Here is a 27,770-nt window from a genome sequence, read left to right as displayed (position 1 = left end):
TGCTGTTTCGTAAAAGCATTAAGATAAATATGAAATCAATGGGAAAGGCGATAATTACCGTCTTCATCTTGGCACTATATTTTTTTTCATATATTTTGTGATGGTGTTTGCCAAAAAAGTTTGATTGTTGTTATATAAAATTTTATTCACTTATTCTATGTCCATATATATATATATATATATATATATATATATATATATATATATATATATATATATATATATATATATATATATATATATATATATATATATATTATGCATATATATAATATATATGTGTGTGTGTGTGAGAGAGAGAGAGAGATACCATATATACATACACACATCCTGATCTATAAAATCACTATAAAACCACCATTAAATCACTATCATTCCACAAACCCATAAAAATGCATATTATTCACTATACCTATATTGAAAGGACCTATAAAAATGCATAATATTCTCTACAATCACATCCAGAGAGCGAATGCATCCCACGGGCAATAGACCCCAATTTTTTCCTTCCAAAACGGATTATTTCGACCAATTCCCCAATTTCCGGGCCTAAATCCCATTACCAGGACAACAGGCTTGATAAAAACAAAAAAAAGCCCAAACTATTTATTTTGGGCGACCCTGTAAGTCGGTATTTTGACCAATCACGTAATAGAAATATTTTCCTTACGTTACTTGAAGTATATGTGATAGATAAGCTTTGATTATTAATGTTTTTTGTGATTTTTATGTAATGTTATTGTTATTTTAGATATTGAAAATAGTATATATGTCAAGGTGAGATCTGTGACCATACATTCGTGGAAGTGGTCCAAAGGCCAGTGTTCTGAGATGGTTTGGTCATGTGGGGAGACTGGAGGGTGATAGATGATAGGTTTCGTGGAAGTGGTCCAAAGGTCAGTGTTCTGAGATGGTTTGGTTATGTGGGGAGTCTGGAGGGTGATAGATGATAGGTTGGTGAAAGGAGGGTCCTCTTAGTATGAAGAATCAGCACGGGTTGTGAGGCTGCAGGCCCTACACCCCATGCCCTGGACATTCAGTGACATTCACACTGTGTATGTTTTCAAAAGAAGTCAAATGAAAAACTATTGTTTTTAAAAAAACATTGTTTGAAAGTGTTGCATTTTTCTCTTGAAAATCTAAGAGTTTATAATACAATTACTTTATCTTTAACTAAACCTAATTATTATTGATGAAAAACAACTTCAAAATAAAAAAAAAATTTAATATTATCTAAAAAATCTACCCTATCCTGAATAACATTTCTACACCAAAAAAAAAAAAACTAAAATAAAAAAACCATGAATGTCCTTTTAGCACCCAGCCACCATTGAAGACCTCTCCCAAACGACGTTAGAGGAATTATGACCCAATTTGGGCTGTGGCCAGGACCTTTAATCAGGGAGTTAGACATTGTTCCCAAGCTGATAATGTGTGAATACATACACATGTTTATATAAATTGTATACATACTGGGATAAATATATACATGGGTTTATTGATCAGAATTCTACAGGGAAAAGTTAAATGCTTTGGTATAAGAGGCCTTTAATGCTGTGGACGTGTGTATAATGTATAATAATATATACATACACATGTGCATGTATAAATTATGTATATAGTATGTATACATACTGGAGTAAATATATACATGGGTTTATTGACCACATTTTACAGGAAAGTTAAGTGATTTTGCATCAGAGGCCTTGGATCTGTGAATGTTTATATATACACTTGTGTATGTGTATATTATGTATGCATTATGTATACATTATGTATACATACTAGGATATATATATATTTATGGGTTTTATTGACCAAATTCCTATAGGGAAATCAGGTCAAATGCTGTGTCATATCTGTTGACCTAAGCTAGACAGAAGTGATGTATATATATATATATATATATATATATATATATATATATATATATATATATATATATATATATATATAAATTTATTTTTATTTATTTTATTTATTTATTTGTTTATTTATTTATTTATTAAGATACCAAAGCTATGAGAATTAAAATTCTCTCTCTCTCTCTCTCTCTCTCTCTCTCTCTCTCTCTCTCTCTCTCTCTCTCTCTCTCTCTCAATGGTCCACTTGCCAAATTTCAGTGTGCCCCCTCCCAGTGGGTTTATGACCCATTTGGCAACTCGGGAGAGGCGTCACACAGCTTGGGGTTAATTCTTATAACCGTTTTAATCTCCATTCTATTATCCGTTTTAATCTGCAAAAGGGTTTAGATGGAGAAGAAGGGTTTTTATTATTTTTTTCTATTATTTGGGATTCGATTTTATTATTATTATTATTATTATTATTATTATTATTATTATTATTATTATTATTATTATTATTATTATTATCCATGAACAAAAGAAAGTGGATAAAGGCATGAGAAATGCAAATACTAAAGGTATATTAGAATAATAATAATAATAATAATAATAATAATAATAATAATAATAATAATAATAATAATAATAATCAAATCGAATCCTAAATAATAAACAAAAATGAATAAACAATGAGTAAATAAATATAAAACACTAAAAATTCACTAATATCCAAAAAAATCTCTTTAACACATCAACCATTTTTTTTTTTCATTATTCAAAAAAAAAAAAATTGAATTCCAAAAAGATCTGAGTCTGAATTGTGACCAGAATTTGCACTTAACCTTTCAGGAGAATGAATGATATATATAATATTTTTTTCTGTTTTTGAGCATCAAAGGGAGGGAGAATATTGTTGTAGTTGCTTTATGGAGAGAGAGAGAGAGAGAGAGAGAGAGAGAGAGAGAGAGAGAGAGAGAGAGAGAGAGAGAGAGAAATTGCTAGTTCTCGTGAGTATGTCAGAGAGAGAGAGAGAGAGAGAGAAATTGCTAGTTCTCGTGAGTATGTCAGAGAGAGAGAGAGAGAGAGAGAGAGAGAGAAATTGCCAATTCTCGTGAGTATATCAGAAAGCGAGGGAGAGAGAGAGAGAGAAATTGCTAATGCTCTTGAGTATATCAGAGAGAGAGAGAGAGAGAGAGAGAGAGAGAGAGAGAGAGAGAGAGAGAGAGAGAGAGAGAGAGATATTGCTAATTCTCATGAGTATATGCACTTTTTGAAGGACTTCAAAAAGTGCATACCAGGAAATAATGGTCTGGAGAGAGAGAGAGAGAGAGAGAGAGAGAGAGAGAGAGAGAGAGAGAGAGAGAGAGAGAGAGAGAGAGAGAGAGGGAGAGAGAGAGAGAGAGAGCTTGCAGAAAGTCCCTGGAAGGAACGCCTTTATCCAGATAACGAGTTCCAGATTCAAGGATGTTGTTATCTCTCTCTCTCTCTCTCTCTCTCTCTCTCTCTCTCTCTCTCCAGACCATTATTTCCTGATATGCACTTTCTCAAGTCCTTCAGGAATGTTGCAAGATTTTTCAGAATGATTGGAAAATTTTTTGCTTTGCATATATATATATATATATATATATATATATATATATATATATATATATATATATATATATATATATATATAATTCATATGAAAAATATTTTCATTTCAAGAATATGACTGAAAAATATAAAAAATAACAATAAAATCTTTATGCAAAAATAATTTAAAAATTCTGTCACTAAAAACTTCAGCTGATTACTACGCCTTGTTTGTCAATGTAAGGGAGAGAGAGAGAGAGAGAGAGAGAGAGAGAGAGAGAGAGAGAGAGAGAGAGAGAGAGAGAGAGAGAATTTACCACCAAGCAGAATATCCCAGGTAAGTTCTTTCAATACCTTTGTCAACATCTAAACATAATTTGTGCTAGGATTATTTTTCTAATTATATTTTTGTTGTATTTCTTCGTTTTTCGGTTTTTTCATTTGTTATCTCGTCGCGGGATTTTGAGTTTTCTCATTTTTACATATATTCAAAATTAAAATTTCATTCACTATTATTATTATATATATTAGATTTTTAGTACTGCAAGGAATGTAAGATTGTAAAAATTTGTTGATTTGAAACGCAAATTAATAATAATAATAATAATAATAATAATAATAATAATAATAATAATAATAATAATAATAATAATTATTACCTTTATTGCCACATTTATGTTATAAATACACATTCACATAACTTTAACCATGTCTATTTTTTTAAGTAAACTCTTGCACAAACATTTAGTGGAATTGTACCCAGAAACAAACACATACATTTTATATATATATATATATATATATATATATATATATATATATATATATATATATATATATATATATATATATATATATATATATATACCTGTACATTATATACACAAACATTCGTCACCAAACTCACAGCCAGTCAACGCCCTCGCCTTCAATTGGGCAAAAAAAAAAAAAAACTTAAAAAAAAAACTAACAAAAGCAGGCGACATCCAATCGAACTCAACTTCGAAAATGAACCCCAAACAAAGAAAAACAAACTACGGCCTTCGTCACGAGAGTTTGTTTGCATTTTGTTAGAGCACAAAGCAAAGTGAAAGTTGTGTGTGTGTGTAGTTTGGAGAGAATAATTGTGGTTTCTGTTTTGTCCAGTAAACAGGGTATTCTGTTTTGGGATAAACTGTTTTTTGACAGTTTATTCAGGGGGTAAAATATTGGGAGGTTTTACAGTGTTATAAATATAAAAACTGTGGTTGTTTTTTGAGGTTGTGGAAAATTTGCGAAGCTATAGATAAAAAAATTGTGATTGTTTTCAGGGGTTGTTTAAAATTTGCAAGGTTGTAGAACAAATTGTGATTGTTTTAGAGGTTGTGGGAGATTTGCAATGTTATAGATAAAAAATTGATTGTTTTTAGAGGTTGTTGAAAATATGCAAGCTTATAGAACATTTTGTGAATGTTTCAAGAGGTTGTGGTCAAAATTTCGTTACATAGGTTGTAAATGCAGCTTTAAATATATTTATATAAATATATATATTTTTCAAAAGTTATTATTATATATATATATATATATATATATATATATATATATATATATATATATATATATATATATATATATATATATATATATATATATATATATATATATACATACATGACTATACAAATTTCCATATACATTCGTATCTTCTAAGTCTAAATTTACAAAGATAACAAAATGAGAGAGAGAGAGAGAGAGAGAGAGAGAGAGAGAGAGAGAGAGACGCCAAAAAGAGTAGAATATCTTTAAATATTGGACACCTTCCGCCCAATAGTCTCTTTTCAAGGGAAGAAATTCGTCCTCTCCTCTTCAGAGAACTACGAAAATATCAATTTTTTTTCTCTCTCTCTCTCCATCGCCCCTTTTTTAAGGGGAGGGGGAAGGGTAGGGGGAGTGGGGTGAGATGTTAGACTCTTATGAGTATGTCAGGTCCCTTCTTCACCCCCCCCTTTTTTTAAGGGGGGTGGGAAGGGGGTGAATGGGGTGGGAGAGGAGGAGGCATGTTAGATTGTTATTTTGGGATCCTTAGGACGAGCTGTTATGGAGATGAAAGGCCTGCCTCTCTCTCTCTCTCTCTCTCTCTCTCTCTCTCTCTCTCTCTCTCTCTCTCTCTCTCTCTCTCTCTCTCTCTCTCTCAAGTACAGGGTCAAACAGACATCTCTCTCTCTCTCTTTCTCTCTTTGAAGTACAGGGTAAAAGGGTCCTCTCTCTCTCTCTCTCTCTCTCTCTCTCTCTCTCTCTCTCTCTCTCTCTGTATTTGAAGTACGGGGTAAAAGGGTCCTATCTCTCTCTCTCTCTCTCTCTCTCTCTCTCTCTCTCTCTCTCTCTCTCTCTCTCTCTCTCTCTCTCAGGAGTATGGTAAAAGGGTCTCTCTCTCTCTCTCTCTCTCTCTCTCTCTCTCTTACAAGTACAGGGTAAAAGGGTCCTCTCTCTCTCTCTCTCTCTCTCTCTCTCTCTCTCTCTCTCTCTCTCTCTCTCTCTCTCTCTCTCTCTCTATACCGAAGAACGAAAAAAAAAAGAACAATTCTATCGATTTTAGTCCGTCCTTTGATACGCAAGAGAAAAAAAAAGAAAACATATCCTTTACACTGAACTTTTTCTCTCATATGGAGAGAAAGAGAAAACATATATATACTTTACTTCTAACTTTCTCGGTGTTTGGGAAACCATTAGTTATAAAGATTAAAAACATTAATAATACTCTTTGTTAAAGCTCTATATGTCATAGAATTATATAGAATATTTATTTATTTGTTTGTTTGTTTGTTTATTTGTTTATTTATTTGTTTATTTATTTGTTTATTTATTTATTTATTTATTTGTTTACGTCGTAACATCGATTCTTCGCAATTTACTTTTGTTTACCAATTGTTTTCGTTTTCTATGTTGTATTTTCTATCATAGAAAACTGTTCGCCAAGTTAAAATTATGATGAACTAAAGTATTTTTGAGGGAGAGAGAGAGAGAGAGAGAGAGAGAGAGAGAGAGAGAGAGAGAGAGAGAGAGAGAGAGAGAGAGAGAGAGAGAGAGAGAGAGAGAGAGAGAGAGAGAGAGAGAGAGAGAGAGGGAGGAAGGGGGGGGAGAGAGAGAGAGAGAAACTGTTTTATGGTCGCAGAAATAGAGGGAGGGGGAGAGAGAGAGAGAGAGAGAGAGAGAGAGAGAGAGAGAGAGAGAGAGAGAGAGAGAGAGAGAGAGAGAGACTTTCTTATGGTAAGCAGAAACAGACAGAATGAAATAGAGAGAGAGAGAGAGAGAGAGAGAGAGAGAGAGAGAGAGAGAGAGAGAGAGAGAGAGAGAGAGAGAGAGGACTTTCTTGTGGTAAGCAGAAACAGACAGAATGAAATAGAGAGAGAGAGAGAGAGAGAGAGAGAGAGAGAGAGAGAGAGAGAGAGAGAGAGAGAGAGAGAGAGAGAACGGGCCTAATTGCCCTTTTAAATACAAACTACAAATACCAGAACTAATACAATAATAAAATACCCTTACCCAAGACTACACCAGTGATCATGGGAGTTTACGTGGCAATGATCATCTGTCAGTCATTGAAAACCACCCATCCAGACACTGACCAGGCCCAAAAATCAATTATAAGAGATTCAACTATGGTCTTAGAGATCTATTGTGCTTTTATGGGTCACAATATATATATATAATATATATGTATATATATATTTTATTTACATACATTCCATAGGGGAAGCTTCAGGACTGGCATAAGGCCCCAATTGTAGCTTTAATATCGAAATGGGGGCCTTCTATATTGATATTGTCTATACACTCATAATTTCATCTCTTTACCTAAGTTTTGGTTATGTGCTCTCTCTCTCTCTCTCTTAGAAGTGTTGGCATAAAACTATGGTTACAGTGTGCCATCTGTAATTTGAAGTATCCTATGCCATAGGAATGCAGACTAAAATATTATCAGTTATATACCAGTAATTTTGTATTGGTTCTGTACAGTTGACCACAAAAGTACAGCACCTGTGCTACAGTATGAACTTACAGATAGCCGAATGAGGACCAATTAGCATTCATAAAATCTCCATTATTTATTAATCTAACCAGGAGTAATGTCCAAAAGAGCATCTGTAAAAAACTTGTGATTGAAAGCTTCAGAGAAGTAGAATGAAGGCTAAAAAAAAAGTTGATAAAAAAATTCTCCTGCTCGAATGATCTCATAACAGCCAGTTGTAAGCAGGAGCCAAAATGGTATGGGTAAAATTCATATACTCAGCAACAGAAATAGGTTACATATTTTTTTCTGCAAAGGTGAATAAAATTGCAAGTTGCAATAAAGTATGTAATCTTTATTATAGAGTATAAAAATCAACATGATTACCAGTCAGTAAATGGTTAGTGTGCTCTTTTTGTTATATAAAAAAATGTTTTTTTTAAAATTCACCCCTTTATCAATATAGTGTACCTAGCCTGTCCATATTGATTTGAATATATATCTTTTTCTCTTGACTTCAAGAGATTTGGCAAAGGATTTCAAAGAAGTCTTCTCTGACTTCAGGTGATGCAACTGAAGTCTCTCAGAGTCTTTGAGACAAGTCTTTATTGACGTCAGGTGATAGAATTGTGGATTTTGGAAGAAGATTTTCCTGACATCTGAAGTCACAGTTGAAGACTTTTAAAGAAGACTTCTGTGACAAAAAGGTGATGTAAATTAAGACTGAAAGAAGTCTTTCCTGACATCAGAAAATGTAACTGAGAACTTCTGAAGTCTTTCCCTGACATCACAAGACAAAACTGAGAAGATATAATTGTGGACTTCAGTGAAAACATGACTCAAGACTTATTCTGAAGTCCTCCTGACTTCGAGCACCGTGTCAAATGATGTCAAACTTTCACCTGACATCAAATAGCATTTCAGCACACGAAAAACTCAACAAAAAACGAATTGGTCACAACAAATTTTCTGCTATAAAAGAAACAGACTTTCAATATATGGACAGGCTCGATACTCCCACTAAACCTGACACTTCACAAAATTATTTTAGCCTTTATGTACATGTTCCATAAGGCCTCTTTTTGAGAGAAAAATAGTAGGAATAGATTCTACCAGCCATGATCTGTGTAAAGTGATTAACCCTTATGAACATAAGCCATAGAGTCTCTTGTTCATTAACACAATAATACTTGATCTTAGTTACATTTTGCAAGAAATAATAAATACATAGATACTGAATATTTCAGTGATTCCTGTAGCAATACATAAATTATGTATTTGTTCAACATCACAAAAAATGTAAAAAATATTTATACATAAACTTTCGAATAAAATCGACATTTTGTAAAAAATAAAAAAAAAAATAGGTTTTACAGATTTCAGTTGGAGGCAAAATTCTTAGTTGATTTGTTCATTTACAAAATATGATTCAAATTAAGTACAAAAACCTTCCTGTTTGACCGTAAACATTTGTTGTTTGCAAAACGATAAATTTGTTTATAGTTTGCGAGTCAGTATAATGAGATTTATCAACTTACACATTTTGCGTCTATAAACACTACATCACATTTGATGTTGAATTAATATTATTTATTGCCTGAGAATTTTAACAATTTCTATACACAGTATATATATATATATATATATATATATATATATATATATATATATATATATATATATATATATATATAAAGCCTTTATAAAACTACAATAAAAGATTTTTTCCTCTGGACAAAACCACAAAAATTTAATCCAAAGAATTTCTTAATATTTTTTTCATATCTGGGATATTAATATTCGACCTTGAGTGACCACAGACAATAGCAGGTAGGTCTATCCCACTTTTTCCTCTCTTTCATTGCACTTCTGCCCTCCCGCTCAGCTAGCTGGGTAACTGGGTTTATTCTATCTCATTTGAAGCTCAAGCTTGTGTGTGTTTATATATATATATATATATATATATATATATATATATATATATATATATATATATATATATATATATATATATATACACATATATATATATATATATATATGTGTGTATACGTGTGTGTATGTGTACGTGTGTGTGTAATATACACAGTAATCTTAGGACCTTAACCTAGATAATATACCAAAGTACAAAAATTAAAATCACAAGAAATCATATCTACAAATCTTACGGAATGCAAAACAGCATCGTTAATCTACAAGATTTTTTTTAGATACAAATAAAAAAAACATATGCATTATCCTCTGGCTAAACTGCAAAAAAGCCACTGTGATAGAAAGCCCAAAAAAATATATTTAAAAAAAAATCTAAGATTCAGATCCAAGTCTCAAAGTGTAATTAGAAAAAATTCTCACTCGGAAAAAAAAATTGACAAATTATGAAAAAAAAAAACATAGGCCTATCTAATTTCATGCAATTGTCATTTAAAAAAAAAACCGTCACCAGGTGTTGTATGCGTCTAGAAATTTACAATACACGAGATATATATATATATTTATATATATTTACATCCTAGAGAAAAAGAAAATCTGACTAGATACATCAATAAAAATGTAAGATTCAGTAATATGAAAGACATTTTCAACCACGGGCCGAAAGTTTTTTTTTTTGTGTGAGTGTTTTTTCTTCTTCTTCTTCTTCTTCTTCTTCTTCTTCTTCTTCTTCTTCAGCCGTGGCTAAATATCATTCATCCCCCAAACATGCACGCAAGTGTTTTATTTTATAAAAATAGCTAGAGAATTTCCCCGCCCACGCATTCAAACAGAGTAAGAAACTTGATGCATAAGACCGGGTTCGTTCAATTGTTCCAAGAAGTGTGTGGGTGTGTGTGAGAGAGAGACATGCCTTAGTATTGAACAACTATATGTCTAATTTGTACAAGTCTTATACACGGCAATATTTGAATGGATGGTGAACAAAAATAATCGTTATTTATCCCTTCGTCCGTTCCTCTGCACTGCCGTCCTTTCTTGTTCAAATGTCCAGCCATTTATGCTTCGTTCATTCGCCTTGCAAGTGTTAATCGTGGAAGCTTTTTCTTTTTTTTCAAACCTCCTGAACGCGGCTCTTCGGAAATGACAATATGCTTGAGAAGATCTATAAACCTGACGGCTGTTATGGCTTAAATAATCAGCAATATGCTCGACTTTGACTAAAAATAACTACATAAACCTCGACTACAAATGCTTGCATCAGACTAGATTCTAGAACGTGCAGGACACTTTTTGAAAGCAGTGACTCTTTGAGTATCTGTTACGATAAAGTAACAGAAGATATTAATTGTGATTCGTTCAACAAATGCGTCTGCGTAACAGCGAACGAACGGCTGTTTCTCATTTGACTCTTCTCGGGAACGTCAACCTTCAAGGACAATCTCCGCTGTGATGTCATATCTCAGCCTACGGATGTAAACAAACCCAGATCTTCTTCTTCTGCCAAAAAGTAGTTGAGAGATCTTCCCTCCCAGGACGAAAGCAGTCTTTGCAGTCTTACTACTTCTTCTTCTTCTTCTTCAGGAGGCTCCAAACAAATCAATCTCCCTCGTAACAGTGCGAGAGGAACTGGAGGCGTGTTGTTTCTTGGAAAAAAAAAAAAATGGCGAAAGCTCAAGGATCGAGGGAAGAGATGATGACATCTCAGATGGTGAGGTCTTCCCATTCCTCGACCTCCTTGGGCGACAAGGAGACCGTCAGTTTGGTCACTTTGCTTAGGCCGTCGTAGCTCTTCCAAGTCAGGGGGTTCTCCCTGATGTCGAATTCCTCCAGGGTCTTTGCTCTTTGGACCTCCTCGACTTCGATGTCTGCAAGAAGAAGAAGAAGAAGAGTTCTCAGATTAGGTGCTGTTTACCTCAGATTGTTATAGTGGGAAGAAGCCATCTTGGCTGGTAGGTAATATTATGCCATTGCCAAAGACTTTTCTGCATAAAAATGTGTTTTTTACCAAACTGAAGTAAATTTTCCCTAAAACTAATCATTTTTATACCCAGCAGTTAGGAAAACATAAGTTTTTCCTAAAACCAGTCAGTTTTTTACTCAACAATTAAATCATTTTTCCCTAAAAAAACACTTCAAGTTTTTTCCCCTAAAACCAAAATAGTTTTTTTTACCAAACAGTTAAATCATTTTTCCCTAAAAGTCAAATCAACTAAAGACTTTAACCCCCAAGGTTTGAATCAGGATTCTAACCAACTTTAAACCAAACTTCAACCAAAGATATCACCCAGAATTTAAATCAGGAATTTACCCAACATTAAACCAAACTTTAATCAAAGACTTTACCCACTATTTAAACCAAGATTTAAACCAAATATCCTGAATCAAGCGACAATTTTGTCCAACAATAAACCAAACTTCAACCAAGATTTAAACCCAAAAACACCACCCAAACCAAACATAAACCAAAAGTGCACCCACCCCAACAATTACAACCAACATTAAACCCAAAAATACCACCCACCACCAAACCAAACCTTCACTTACCCCCAATAATTTCAATCAACATTAAACCCAACAATCCCACCCAAAACCAAACCAACCACAAACCAAAAGATCCCCTACCCATGATGTAGTTGTTGTTGGCGTATATGGCCTTGATCTTCGGAAGTCGGAAGATGACATTAGGAAGATTGACGTAAGAATTGTGACTGAGGTCGAGTCTCTGGAGTTCGACGCAGTCGACCAGTTCCTCCGGGAGTTTCGACATTTTGTTGTTCGACAGGTTGAGTTCTGGGGAGAGAAAGGGAGATTATTTTTATTAGTATAATTGTTATCTAAGGGATTATTCTGATTAATGATATAGAGTTGTGTAAAAAAGGGGATTATTCTGGTTAATATCATCTTTGTCTAAGGGATTATTCTGATCAATGATATAGATTTCTAAGAATTATTATTATTATTATTATTATTATTATTATTATTATTATTATTATTATTATCATCGCAATGTAAGTAGTAGCAGACATTGTAGTATATTGCAGTACAAGAAACAATGATACTGATATTAAATATATATGAATAATAATAATGAATTATACTAAAAATCATATATATATATATATATATATATATATATATATATATATATATATATATATATATATATATATATATATATATATATATATATATATATATATAAACTTCAGACGTTCCCCCTCCCCTCTCCCTACCGCCCCAAACCCCCTGGTTACTACAGACAGTTTGACGTCTGAGAGAGAGAGCAGACTACAGCCAATTGGTCACCTGCCAATTACATATACCTGCGCCGGGTTCTAGGGCATTGTGGTCGGACGCAAAGTCACGCCGGGAAATATTAAAGAAGCAAATGTTTCTCTCTTTTTTATGGGTGCCATCGAGACGGGCAAGAAAGTTTACATAAATCTGGTTTGGAATAGATTTTTTGTTAACGGATTTCACCAGTTAGTGGAATTTGCCAGGAAGGTGGTGAAAGTCGGAGTTAATAAGAGGCTATTAGAATGATTTAGGGAATACAGAAGAAGGTAGGAGAATTCCACGACCTTAAAGTTTAGGAGGATGGTAGAATGATTTATGGAACACAGAAGTAAGTGGGAGAATTCCAAAGCCTTCAAGTGGAATTATCTCAAGTTTGGGCATAACTTGTTAACTCTTGAGCTTAGGATTACCACGCAGTTTGTCTGTTTATAGATTAACAAAATATGAAATCTTGGGAGATATAGGAATGCAGTTTCTATGGGGACGGGGCCTTTTGGAGGAGGGTTCTTTGCCTTGTCGGAGGTTTGCGGTCTCTGAAATCTCTCTTTTTCGAAGCAGTCCAGTTTCGCGTTTCTCGTAAAAGCTATTATTATTTTCCTATTTTTTTCTGAGTCCTATAACCTTCCCAATTTCAAGAGGCGGTTCTGTCGCTCTCTCTTAGAAGTAAAAGTATCTAAATCCTTATCAGATTTAATTGCCCCTCCCGTCGGCATCCTTTTCTAAGAGAAAATATTCAAAATGATAAAGTTATTATTAGTATAAATATTTAATTTCTCAATGACTGCCCAATTTCTGAAATTATTGAAGTTTGAAAATATTTAGTTTATTATTAATTATCTGTATAAAAATTTAATTTCTGAATGGCTGCCCAATTTCTGAAATTAATGAAGTCTGAAGCTGCAAAATCATTTGCCAAAGTTTGACAGGCTCGTTCTCTGCACCAGAAATAAAAGAAAGTATTCAAAAATCATATCAGTTTTCTGAATAAATATTTAATTTCTCAATGGCTGCCAAATATCTGAAATTACTGAAGTCTGAAGCTGCAAAATAACTTGCAAATGTTTAAGAGGCTCGTTCTCTGCACCATAAAGCAACTATAAAACATCAGACTTGTCTCTGTAACCAGACAAACTCGATTTTGATTCATTGCATTTTTATTTCTTTCCGGCAGCGAACGCTCCCAGTAAACATTTCCTCACTTCCCTTAGGACGTGCCAAAGATTTTGCCGACTTTGATTTAATCTAACGCCACAGATGTCTTTCACCCGAGAGAGAGAGAGAGAGAGAGAGAGAGAGAGAGAGAGAGAGAGAGAGAGAGAGAACGATTGCGTCTTAGAATTCAAGGGGCGCGTGATAGCAGGTGAGAAGAAAGGTCTTGCTTGGGGCATTCCTCTATCACCTACGCAGAAGGTGATAGAGAGAGACGAGAACATTCTTAATCACGAGAAGGTAATGGCTTCCTGGATTGTCTACAACCTGCGCAGAAGGAGGGAGAAATATGTCACTTTTTATATGAAAGTCCTGGTAAATAAAGTGTTTACAACTTATATAAGTTAGGGGAGATTCTTCGAGGAAAGGATTCTCTAATACTGCAAGAATCTCCACGCCTCTAGAACGTTTTACGTAATCTAGAAGTACTCTAGAATCAGGATTTAGTCCCAGCTCTGGGCGAGAAGAGGCCATGTTGTGTAACCAGCACGACCTCTCTAGCGGTTTCTAGATTCTTGAAGTTCGTACCATCTCCTTTGCATTACCTAGAACCTACGCAGATAGAGCACCCAAACTCCGTGTTGCCCGGGGCCTGCACTCTGCTTCTCTTGCGCACCAAGCATTCCCACTTTTGACGCAGGCACACACACAGAGAGAGAGAGAGAGAGAGAGAGGGGTTTGAGCCAAGCTCTGGCACTCGCTTCCCTGTGCCAGCAGACGCACGTGGTGGCACCGTTCCGATGCCAACATACCACGTGCCCACTTTACCTGGGTTTTCCCCTTTTAACGACGTAAATTTACCTCCTTGGCTTTGGCCAAGGGGACAGAATTGAATTCCCGGCGTGGAGACAACAAAGGTTGCGTTCTATTGGCGCATTCTTCTTCTTCTTCTTCTTCTTCTTCGCTTCGTGTTTTTGATATTTTCTCTTGAATTCGTGGTTTCTTTGGGTTGCAGATTCGAGATGTTGAATCGCAATAGGTTAATAAATGATAAACATCACCCAAAATATTAAAACCTAAAAGAATGATAAGTAAATAAGCAGATTATCAAGCCGAAATATGAAGGCTCTCTTGGGATTTCGAGTCAAAAAGCAAAATCTTGTCATATTTTCATCTCGACAATTTTATTTCTTTGTGAATTAAACCCAAAGGACTTCAAGATTATGAAGCGAAAAATACCAAATTTCTCCTCAAATACACAGGAGAGCCTCAAACGCATTTAGAGGAACTTTAAAGAAGAAAATGTGGAATAAAAATAAAGTGATTCTCGCAAAGCATCTGCAACGAACGCGCCCTAACAACAAAGCCATTGGCTGGCACCCCGCTCTCTCGTCTCAGCCCCAGACCGGTATGTGCATGATTAAGAGGATTTCCCCCCCTAAAAATAGCCCCACTTTATAACCCTTCCTCTCCCTACCCCTCTCCCTACCTCTCTCGACATCCACCTGTCCCTCAGACCTTCTTACAGGTTTTTTTTCCTCCTCCAAGTGAGGAAATTTACCGAGAATTCTCTCCTCTCCTTTTTATAAATTCTCTGTATCGTACCCGGAAAGTTGGGTCATTTTTTCGTACGTAAGTCCTCCTAGAGAGAGAGAGAGAGAGAGAGAGAGAGAGAGAGAGAGAGAGAGAGAGACAGGTTCCCCCGCCCAGGCCACGCGTGTGGGCGGGCATGACTCGTTCCTACGAATGTCTACGCCCACGACAGTCGAGTGACTGACCTCTCTCCTTGTATCTCGTAGTTACTGTATCGCCTGATTCTTCGTATCCCGTTGATACAAATATCAATTAATCATCTGGCTACGCAGAGACATGGGTCATTGACACCTGCGAGAGAGAGAGAGAGAGAGAGAGAGAGAGAGAGAGAGAGAGAGAGAGAGAGAGAGAGAGAGAGAGAGAGAGAGAGAGAGAGAGAAACTGTGGACTGTAAGACTGGATCAAGAGCCGTGTACACACACCTTGAAGCGAGATTACATTTGTTTTACTTTTATTTTTACTCTTTTGCGCATTCTTTGCTTTTTTTGTTTGTGTTCCTTGTTTATTATATTTTCCTTGTGTCCTTTTTATTTTATTTTTTCTTTTATTCTTGTGGTTTTCTATGTGCACAGATGTTGTATCTGAATTTTTCATGAATATTTTTAATGTCACCGAAAATTTTCCTTAGGAAATTTTGGCTTCAGCCCATTTTTCAGTTTTGCAATCTTTACAGGGAACAATCTCTCTCTCTCTCTCTCTCTCTCTCTCTCTCTCTCTCTCTCTCTCTCTCTCTCTCTCATTCCTTCCTTTTTGCTGGTATCATAATTGCTAATTCCTCTCTCTCTCTCTCTCTCTCTCATTCCTTCCTTCCTACTGGTATCATTATTGCTAATTTCTCTCTCTCTCTCTCTCTCTCTCTCTCTCTCTCTCTCTCTCTCTCTCTCTCTCTCTCTCCTGCTATCATGCGAGGAATTAAAACTGCGTCATTCCCCGTTTTCTATGCTTTAGCTCAGCTCCCCCTCAACCTCGTGATCTGAAATCACGCTTTTATCACGAACTACTAATTATTATTATTATTATTATGCGTTAAAACACGCGACTACATTCACTACGAATGACGAAATACCTTCGAGAGAGAGAGAGAGAGAGAGAGAGAGAGAGAGAGAAGGAGGAATTTTTTGCAATCTTCCAAACGACCCTCACATAAAACACTGGTGGTTATAATTCTTTGTTGCGTTTTGGTGCGATTCTCTCTCTCTCTCTCTCTCTCTCTCTCTCTCGTATGGCTTCTGCGTCCTCGTTCTCTCTCTCTTTAATCTTTGTTAAATGGTACTTGTTAAAGTGTTTTTTATTTTTTTATGGTTTCTGCAATTACGTGTAAACTGGTGTGAACTGGTTCAATTTCAGTTTTCTGTCCGCCCTCAGATCTTAAAAACTACTGAGGCTAGAGGGCTGCAAATTGGTATGTTGATCATCCACCCTCCGATCATCGAACATGCCAAATTGCAGCCCTCTAGCCTCAGTAGTTTTTATTTTATTTAAGGTTAAAGTCAGCCATGAACGTGCATATGGCAACGCTATAGGAGCCAACAACACAGGCCACCACCGGGCCGTGACTGAGAGTTTCGTGGGCCGCGGCTGGGAGTTTCACTTGTTTATTATTGGTTCTCATTTTCCCTTGTTTATTTTGTATTTTTTGTTGTTCCTTTGTTCTTTCATAAACTGACAAAAATCATTATGTATTTATATACTGAATTTTTGAAAAATTTTTCATACTGAATTTTTAAAAATTTTTCGTACTGATTTTTAAAAATTTTTCAGACTGAATTTTCATTTTTTTCATACTTAATTTTTTTATTTTTATACTGATTTTTTCTAAATTTTTATACTGATTTTTTTTTTTTTTTTCATACTGAATATTTATTTTTTCATACTGATTTTTTTTCTAGTTTCCATGCTGAATTTTTAAAAGTTTTTCATACTATTTTTTTTTATTTTTCATACTGATTTTTTTTATTTTTCCATATTGAATTCTTAAAAATTTTCCATACCGAATTTCTCTTATAAGCCTTCACTTCTCAACACTAAGCTTGTCACCTATTCCACCAGAGCTGATATATATATCTCCATCTAATTAACCTGTCTTTCCCCACACATATCACCCTGTGGAAAGGTGTCACAGGGAACAAGAGCCCTGGCGTGGACCCCTGAACTCGACCCTAAGCTCTCAAATCATATTGACTTAGCTCTCGACCCAACGTGATCACTTCAAGATCAAATTTATTTTATGATTTTATCTCCATCTAATCTTTGGTCACCTGTCGACAGGTGTGGAGACCTAATCTAATTTGATTACTGCCAAACCTCCACCCACCAGTTTTATCTTTTATTTTTTTTATTTTTTGCTTTCTTTTTGCTTTTTTGTTGGGAGGGGAAAGTGTGAGGCTTTTTCCTTAGTTTTCCCGTGATTGTAGAAACAGAAAGTCATTTTCCTTTCTTTTTGCTTTCTTTTTTACTTTCTTTTTTGGGGAAAGTGTGAGGCTTTTTTCCTTAAATTTCCTGTAAGTGGAAAACCAGAGAATATTTTTGCTTTCTTTTTTGGGGAAAGTGTGAGACTCTTTCCTTAGTTTTCCTGTAATTGTAGAAACAGAAATTAATTTTCCTTTCTTTTTGCTTTCTTTTTTGGGGAAAGTGTGGAGCTTTTCCCTTAATTTTCCCGTAAATGAGGAAACAGAATATTTATCCTTTCTCTTTGCTTTCTTTTTTTTGGGGGGGAAAGCATCAAGATTTTTATTTAGTTTTCCTGTAAATGGGAAAGTCAGACAATAGTTTCTCTCTCTTATGACAAATTTTATGTCATGTTTCTGTCCTTGCAAAGAATTAGGACAAAACAAAATATATTTTCATGTTCCTAAAATATTTCTGACCAACAATCACTATCTAATTTTCTTAGATTTCCATAAGAACAAGAAAAGAAAATTTGTTTTTGTCCCAATAAAAATTTAAAGTTATCTAATTTTCTTAAAATTTCATAAAAACAAAAAACAACTTTTTTTTGTCCCAATTAAAACCTTTTACCAAATCTCACAGAGGTAAAAGATTTTATATTAACATTATTACCGAGAATAAATATTTCCTTTCCAGTTATATCCACAGAAAATGGAGCAGAGAATATTATTATTATTATTATTATTATTATTATTATTATTATTATTATTATTATTATCTGAATTTTACCCCTGAAGAAATGACGCTTTCATTAACATAATTATCAACTGCGTAGTTCAGTTCCTTGGTAACATCTGCGCCAATCCTCTTCATACCCACCTCATACTACCCCAAGGGCACGGGGCACTCGGTATAGCTGCCCGTTCTCATAACTGCCAATTTATCAAGACCCCCAGGGTGTAGATAGGTTGTTACTAAGGGTGGTATTAGCCTTCAATTAAGGTGAAAATTCGACCTTAGTGGGCTTTCAATATGGCGGTCACTGATTAAAGATTTTTTTTTATAATTTTCATTTATTTTAATTTTAATCAAATGTTTGTGGTTGGGAAGATGTTATACGTCATTATACATAATTATACACAAAGGAGAATGCAAATATACATTATATATATACATATATACATACATACATATATATATAATTATTTATATATATATATATATATATATATATATATATATATATATATCGTTACATTCACACACACAAAAAAAACACACTAAAAAAACACGCAACTCCAATCTCACCTGTGATGAGGCAGAATTTGAGGGCGAACTTGGGAGGAATCTTCGAGAGCAGGTTGCCTGACAGGTTGCACGTGGTCAGGGGAGTGTTCCGCATCAGGTGGAAGACGGCGTCTGGGACTTGGCAGAGCTGGCATTCGCTCAGATCTGTCGTGAGAGAGAAAGAGAGAGAGTGAGTGTGAGTGAGAAACGAATATTTATTAGAATGGAGCAAAGGAAGTTTTAGAAAAAAGGGGTCCTTATTTATACTATTTGTTAGTGGGCTAGATGTGTTGTTGATGAGGTTTGGGTGTGAGTGTATGAAAGGGTTAATGTTTGGGAAGTAATCTGCACAGGGGCTCATTCACTATTCAGGAATTAGTGCGTGAATGAGGCAGTCATTCTCACGTTTCATGTCATCTAGAGCCATCTCTTCATTGTGAAAATAAATATAATTATATAAATAAATAAATATAAATACATAAATAAATAAATAGAGATATTCCCTAACCACCAACACCATTTCCCAACACGACAATCAACGAAGACGTCAATTAACTTTTCCTTTTTATTACCAGTGAGTAACACACAAAAAAAAACACACTTTTCTACCTTAAAGGTCTTTTTCTCCCTCCCCCCCCCACCACAGGATGTGACGTCACACAATAACATTAGAAAACGGATCTGGTCAGCTGTGGTGTCACACGATTGTGGCTGACGTATTGAGAGAGAGAGAGAGAGAGAGAGAGAGAGAGAGAGAGAGAGAGAGAGAGAGAGAGAGAGAGGCCTCACTGACCTCATTTCATATGCACGAGTACCCTGGCAAAAGGAAAATATTGGAAGAAGAAGAAAATGGTTTACCTAAAGCTCTTGGGTTTTGGGAATACGAACGCATTAGCTACATTTCTTCTTTTTTTTTTCGGAAGCCTCAGATAGACGGTTCCGTTCGCAGCTGCGAACGAGACAAAAGGTGGATATTATCCTCACATTTCCCATTGTTTTTCGTCACCTGTGTTGCAATGAACGGTTCTTGCAAACAGGAGTTTCTGTCGAAATTGTTATTACTTTATTTTTTGCAGTGAACGGTCCCTGTAAACATTAATGACCTTGTTTATAGTATATTATTATTATTATTATTATTATTATTATTCACGATACATTGCAGTATAAAGGAATTACAATTTGATTAAACAGCACTGAATATTATTGCAATTCTATATCATTCATTGCAACAGCAACAAGTCATAATTTTCAAAGCACCTTGCAACTAAAGATAAAAAAAACATTGCAACTTATCAGTGTGTCCTTGTAATTGCCCGTTACAAAAAAAAAAAGTAAATAAAAAGAAAAAAGAAAAAATCACTTAATTCCTTTTGAGTCTGAACCAGAGAGATTATTTCTTTCCAGATTTTTTCTTTTTTTTCTTTTCACTTTGAAACAAAGGCCGCGTTTATAAGCAATGAACGGTTCAGCCGAACACCAGTGAGGCTTGCCTGCCTCTCTCTCTCTCTCTCTCTCTCTCTCTCTCTCTCTCTCTCTCTCTCTCAAGAAACATTTTTTCTCATTTCTCTGTCTCCCTATCTTTCACCTGTTGTAAAATAAGTTTGAAACTATAAGTAGAGTCTTGACAATATTAAATTCTCTCTCTCTCTCTCTTAAACAAAGAAATAAAGGTGTTCTTTAGGATGAGTCACTTCAGGACATGGCTCTCTCTCTCTCTCTTATAAGAGACAGAAGTGGTTATTTTCGTAAAAGATGAGTGTCCAGGAGAGAGAGAGAGAGAGAGAGAGAGAGAGAGAGAGAGAGAGAGAGAGAGAGAGAGAGAGGAGAATTCAAATCACAAATTATAAGTTGCACAACCAGTCATTAGATGAATACAAGCAAACATGTTTAGACTTCCTAGTGACAAGCATTGGCACAAACGCACAAACACATACATTCACAAACTAAATACGACATTGCTTCCTTCTTCTTCTTCTTCTTCTTCTTCTGACAGGACAAAGGTCCCGTTAACCTTCTGCCCGATCTGCGCGCGCGCAAGCAAGCTCAGCTGACTGCAGATTTCATTAAATCTGTGTTGCGTTTCGAAGCACAAAAAAACATCACGTGCTTAGAATAAGGTGAGGTTTCTTGTCGGTCATGCTTTGTGTTTGAGAGAGAGAGAGAGAGAGAGAGAGAGAGAGAGAGAGAGAGAGAGAGAGAGAGAGAGAGAGAGGTGCCACCCAACATTTCAGTAATGCGTAGTAAGTGTATCCTTGCCCAAGAGAAGGGGGGTTGATATTGGGGTGGGGGGAGGTGGGAGGCCTTAACGATGCTCTTGGATGCTGTGAAAAAAACCCCAAGAGATCTGTGGGGTTGGGTGGGGTTTTTAGTCTTGAAACAAGTGAGGTTTTCCCGGGAGTTTTAACAAGTTTTTATTTAAGACTTTTTCCTGGTTTTGTACTGAGGTCGGATGGTGCTTTGTCTTGGGGTTCATGGGGTTATCGCTTTTGTTTTGGGTGGGTTCTGTCCCAGGATTAAGTGGGGTTTCGTCATGGGTTTCAGGGAACTGGCTCAAGGGTTGAGTGGGGTTGAGGTATGGGGTTGGATGAGCTTTTGTTTAAGGCAGTGAGGTTGCTTTCTTGTGATTACTTCTTCCTGGGGTTGTGGGGTGTTTTAGCTCGGGACTCGATGAGGTTTTATCTCAGGCTTATTGCAAATATGTTCTTGGGTTGAATGAGGTTTTCCCCTGAACTGAGTGAGGTTTCATCCTGAGGTTGGATGAGGTTTTATCTTTAGAAAATGAGAATTTTTTCCTTTGCTTTAAAACTCTTTGAGGTTCAAAGGGAGGTTTTGCCCAAAAGATAAGTCCTAAGGGAGGTTTTAACTAGACATCTCAGGTCACAACCTCACAAAACCTCTTACCAAACCAACCTCACAAACGACAACAAACTACAAACAACACCAGGAATCACAAACATCATCCATGTTTATATGCTTTTAGAACAGGCGCAGTATACCAAGTACGCCTCAAGCCAAGATGGAGAAAAAAAATATTGGAACATGAGTCTGAATGGATTAAATGAAAATAATAATAAATAATAAAAACTCGCACAATGATTCATACTGGTTTTATTACAACAAGTCGTTTGGGGCAAACACTCGCGATTTCTCGTCTTTGTTCTTTGCAAAGAATGAGGCGAGTTTTTTTTGTGTGTGCTTTGTTTTATGGGGAAAGAAAGACGATTATTACAGAATCCGACTGTTTTTACAGGTATTTAAACGTATTTAAGTGTTTGTGCGCGTGTGTGTGAGTGTGTGTATGTGTAAAACAAACAAATAAACACGTGGACAACAAACAAGTTCCTGTTACACACAAAAAAACACGAAAAAACTCCCTATAACCTCCAGGTTTGACCTGTGAAGTAATAGGGTGTGTCGACGCGAACCGTGCATCTGGCAACCTGGGGGGGAGGGATACCGCCCCCCCAACTAACCGCCTAAAGCATCTCTTGCCATTGTTACGTCTCTCTCTCTCTCTCTCTCTCTCTCTCTCTCTCTCTCTCTCTCTCGGCGTGACAACAATGGAAGGATGAAAAGGTTATGTGTAGTTTTTTTTTTTTTTGTTACGCCATTTTTATTTTTCTATTTATTTTTATTTTTGAGAGATAATTACGGAAGCGAGGAACCGGAAGTGGGACGAAAAACAACGGGAATAAAGAGGAATAATTGAGAAAAAAAGCGATACTGAAGGTCGAAGGTGTATTGCGATTAATATGTAGAGACGAATGAAGTGGAGAGAGAGAGAGAGAGAGAGAGAGAGAGAGAGAGAGAGAGAGAGAGAGAGAGAGAGAGAGAGGTGGAAAAGAAAAAAAAGAGAGAGAGAGAGAGAGATAAATAGACAGGTGGAAAAGAGAGAGAGAGAGAGAGAGAGAGAGAGAGAGAGAGAGAGAGAGAGAGAGAGAGAATGATAATGAACACCCTCCCTGTACCAGGTGCCAATGACCTTGAAACTCCATAATGAATCCAGGTGTGACCAGAAATTACATGATTAACAACTATTATCATTATTAGTTTCACTATTATTATTATTATTGCAACATATATTACAACAACAACAACTCCCTTATTAAAAAATCGCAACACCGGAGAAAAACAACACTCAGAAACAACAGAAAAACAACAGTTAGAAAACAACAACTTCTCTACCCAGGAACCCAAGACTGTTTGACTGTGCCTAGCACGGAATTTCTCAAGGCTACGCCAGATCATTTTGTCCTCGCCGAGATGGGAGAAGCTGTGAATGGGGTCTGGAATGGGTGGAATAGGTGGGTTTGTGGGTGGGGGTGCGTTGTTTTGGGGTGCTGGAAGAATGGGGGGCTGTCTGTAAGAATACTGACAAGGAAACATTCTTACAGAACGGATTTTTCACTCTAGGAAGCCATCTTGGCTTTTAGGCCTAGGCCTATTTATTAATAAATTCTAAGAATTTCTGGCGATTAAAGCCATTAGGATTATGTACCCATCCCTGGAGGTCACAGTGGGCCACCACCTTGCATCAACAGGGGCCATAATTAGGCAATTTGGACCCCCCCCCCCCTTTCCTGGAATAGAGCGTGAGCCTTCATCTTTGAACCCTCTCACAGGACAGGATGTCTTGATGACGTCACGTGAAAAGGGACCCATTCGTTACATAGACCTTTAAGGCACACGACATCTTGATGACGTCACGTGAAAAGGCCCTTCCTGATTGGTCTAGACTTCATGACGTCACGTGAAATGGCTCTCTCTTCTTCTCCTTTTCCTGATTTTAGAGGTTGTCAATCCATAACAGGCAAATATAACAGTACTACAACCTTCCACGACGCCGTAATCCGTTACGGAGCTGTTGTTTCAAAGTCGTGTTGTTCTCCCGGAAGTCCTCAACCTCTCTCTCTCTCTCTCTCTCTCTCTCTCTCTCGATATAAATCCAGTCTCTCTCTCTCAGACATATGGTGGACTCATTACCCAATTGAGGTTGACTTTTCTCTCTCTCAATCTCTTCCTTCTCATCTTCCACGTGCGGTTTTAGAAGATCTGTGGCATTGCGCAACTTGTTATGTAACAGAGAGAGAGAGAGAGAGAGAGAGAGAGAGAGAGAGAGAGAGAGACAGAGAGAGAGAGAGAGAGAGAGAGGTTCGTCTCACAAGACGTACCAGATTCGATTCTCAAACGGACTTGAATATTTCAGATATATTTACTTATCTCCCCTTTTAGAATTGGGTAGTTGGCGATCAGTCGACTGCACTGGGTCGTCAGAGAGAGAGAGAGAGAGAGAGAGAGAGAGAGAGAGAGATGAAATGATCACTGCCCCTCACTTATTCGACGCCAGGGTACACACGAACTCGTCTACTAGATGCCATTGGATAGATACCCCCCTTTCCTCCCATACCCCTTACCCATAACCCCCAATGCCTACCCACCCACAGACAGCCCCTGTGGGATGCCCAGGACTCCCTCCCCCTTCCCACAATCCCCCCCCCCTCCTTCCATAGGGACGTCCACTATGTATCATAGAATGTTTTGTTCTTTGAGACCTTGGAGTTATGTAACATCATGCTGACGATGAGAGAGAGAGAGAGAGAGAGAGAGAGAGAGAGAGAGAGAGAGAGAGAGAGAGAGAGAGAGAGAGAGAGAGATTAAAGATTGTCTTGGGACCTGAGAATGAACAGAGAGACAAAGTGAGAGAAAGAGACTGAAGACTGCTTTGATACAAAAGTTGAACAGAGAGAGAGAGAGAGAGAGAGAGAGAGAGATTGAAGACTGCTTTGATACAAAGAATGAACAGAGAGAGAGAGAGAGAGAGAGAGAGAGAGAGAGAGATTGAAGACTGCTTTGATACAAAGAATGAACAGAGAGAGAGAGAGAGAGAGAGAGAGAGAGAGAGAGAGAGATTGAAGACTGCTTTGATACAAAGAATGAACAGAGAGAGAGAGAGAGAGAGAGAGAGAGAGAGAGAGAGAGATTGAAGACTGCTTTGATACAAAAGTTGAACAGAGAGAGAGAGAGAGAGAGAGAGAGAGATTGAAGACTGCTTTGATACAAAGAATGAACAGAGAGAGAGAGAGAGAGAGAGAGAGAGAGAGAGAGAGAGAGAGAGAGAGAGAGAGAGAGAGAGAGAGAGATTGAAGACTGCTTTGATACAAAGAATGAACAGAGAGAGAGAGAGAGAGAGAGAGAGAGAGATTGAAGACTGCTTTGATACAAAGAATGAACAGAGAGAGAGAGAGAGAGAGAGAGAGAGAGAGAGAGAGAGAGAGAGAGAGAGAGAGAGAGAGAATAATTTCAATTTCCCAGAATTTCCAGACCCATGGAAAAAAAAAAAAGAGAGAGAATCACCACCACTCTCAAACCAGGGACCAACTTCGAGAACCACTACTGAAACACGAAACAACACAAAATGATAATATCTCTCTCTCTCTCTCTCTCTCTCTCTCAGCATTTGTGGGGCTTCGACCTTCGTCATTTGCTGAGACCAAGTGTAATATCTCCAAATCTTTTGTCCTCATATTGAAGATCATTCCTTTGTGTGTATGTTTTGTTTTTGATGGGGTAAACGACTGTTTGTTTTGTATGTTTGTGTGTGTATGTGTATTTACGTGTGGGCTGTTTGTGTATATGTGTATTTAGGTGTGGGCTGTTTGTGCATGCTGGTGCAATTGTACAAACATATTCTACACGTATCTCTTCGAGATGTTTGTTTAAAACCTTTGTTTGTGCGTGCTTGCATGTTTGGGTTCTGTGTATGTTTCCGATTGTATGTTTTGTTTATGCCTGTGGAGTTTTGTAACTCTGAGAGAATGTCGTTTAAATGCAGCACAACCAATGTTTGTATGTTTGTGATTGTATGTTGAGAATTTCTGTGTGTTCTTGCACACAAACCTTTGTGGTTGTTTGTTCATTGTTTGGTCAATTATTTGTTTAGGTACATTAACCCTTTTGCGTGTATAAATGCTATAAGGGTTTGTTTTATATATATATATATATATATATATATATATATATATATATATATATATATATATATATAATATTTGTATTTATTTATATATATATCTTTCTAGAATAATAATCCATTCATGCAAATTAACTTCATTACAATGTTTCAATACTTCCTAAGCATTATATATAAGTCGACAGTTCGTAAGGTTGAAAATCCCTTTATAAATCTTTCAATTCCACCCTTACAGCCCAATGAAAATCAATATATATCCACAAGGCCGAATCTCCCATTCTAAAGCATGCAAATATCGACGATACAGGATCCTCCGATTATAAATTCGACCACAAGGTCGACCTATCCACGATCAAGTATGCTAAAATCGACCCTACGCCTTTTTAAAGAATTCGGTGATGTTGCAGTAAGGTCGAAAGTCCCTCATTTGAAGTGGGACTTTCAACCCTATGGCTTGGATTATTTATGTAGCCTTGGAGTATAAGGTTTTTGACCGCTGGTGTATATTAGTGAATATTTTGGGTGTTTTTTTGGATATCAATATTTTTTTACGGATATTTTCATATGTTTTTTAGTTCTGTCGTGTGTTTGTACAGATATATGGAATGAGGTTATTTTTATTTATTATATTTCTGTTTTTTCAATTCTTTTTTAAATTTTATATTTAAGTCATTCTGGTGTAAGATTTTACATATATATATATATATATATATATATATATATATATATATATATATATATATATATATAATATATATATACAGTATATATATATATATATATATATATATAATAATGCTTTGGATATTATTTGTAACAGTTATTGAGAGTGAGGTCAAATAACACACTATCTCTCTCTCTCTCTCTCTCGGGAACAGAATTCAATACAAATCTCATGATCAAGTTGTTCTGTTCTCATGAACGTGATTCTGAAAAAGTAGCAATTCTCTCTCTCTCTCTCTCTCTCTCTCTCTCTGGCGTCTAGGTGACAAGGACGCCAGCATTCTGCTGTTTGTTTTGGGGTGGGGAGAGGTATTGGGAGGAAGAGTGGGCCAATATCATATCCTTGTCTAACGGTTGTTTCTCTATCAATCTATATATCTATCTATCTATCAATGACTGTGTTAAATCTATGTCAAAATCACTTTTTTTTAAACTCGGGTGAAACTCTAAATCACGAAGCAGTTATATATATATAAAGTATAACTGAAAATAGAATACACTTATAAACTATAACATACACTTGCAAAAATACTTGTAAACATGTACACTTACACGCAATATACACACACAAACCCATACACGTACACAAACCATTCCTCTTCCGAGAAATGATTTCGTGTCTTGGGAGTGTGTGTGTGTGTGTGTGTGTGTGTGCGTGTGTGTGTATGTATGTATGTGTTTGTCCTTGAGAGCCTCCGTTGCTTACCCATGTGACTCACTCACCCCACCCCCCCTCTCTCTCTCTCTCTTTCTCAAGTACACCTTGAAAGATATTATGAGTAATGGCCAAGTCATTCACAAGTTCCAAAAGTGGTTTCTGGCAACCAGCCCAGAAAAGTTATAATTACAGTTATTATTTTGATTGATCTGAAGTTATCCGGCGTCACATACTCGAACAATCATTCCTATATATAACTTATTCCGTTTATATATTCGTTTATTAATGGCTGATGAATACGAAGAACGAAAGGAAAGTAAATATTTATGGACTCGTAAATAAACAATTGGCAACTTTCTCCGCTTAAATTTA

General features: G+C 36.2%; 1 protein-coding gene across 2 annotated transcripts in view; it reads right to left on the bottom strand.

Moving 5' to 3' along the window:
* Nucleotides 1-10,054: 10,054 nt before the first annotated feature.
* LOC136856177 (leucine-rich repeat-containing protein 20-like) overlaps nt 10,055-27,770 on the bottom strand; it is a 24,412-nt gene continuing 6,696 nt past the window's right edge. For both annotated transcript variants that reach the window (XM_067133848.1, XM_067133849.1), the window contains exons 2-4: nt 19,069-19,212; nt 11,956-12,123; nt 10,055-11,198 (exon numbers count right to left, since the gene is read on the bottom strand). In XM_067133848.1, coding sequence (XP_066989949.1) covers nt 11,035-11,198; nt 11,956-12,123; nt 19,069-19,212 — 476 coding nt within the window. In that variant the 3' untranslated portion in view covers nt 10,055-11,034. The remainder of the gene's footprint in view (nt 11,199-11,955; nt 12,124-19,068; nt 19,213-27,770) is intronic.

This window comes from Macrobrachium rosenbergii, chromosome 34 (genome assembly GCF_040412425.1).
Source record: "Macrobrachium rosenbergii isolate ZJJX-2024 chromosome 34, ASM4041242v1, whole genome shotgun sequence".
Taxonomy (NCBI): Eukaryota; Metazoa; Arthropoda; class Malacostraca; order Decapoda; family Palaemonidae; genus Macrobrachium; species Macrobrachium rosenbergii.
Note: the sequence above shows the minus strand (reverse complement) of the source record. Positions and strands in the feature narration are given on the sequence as shown.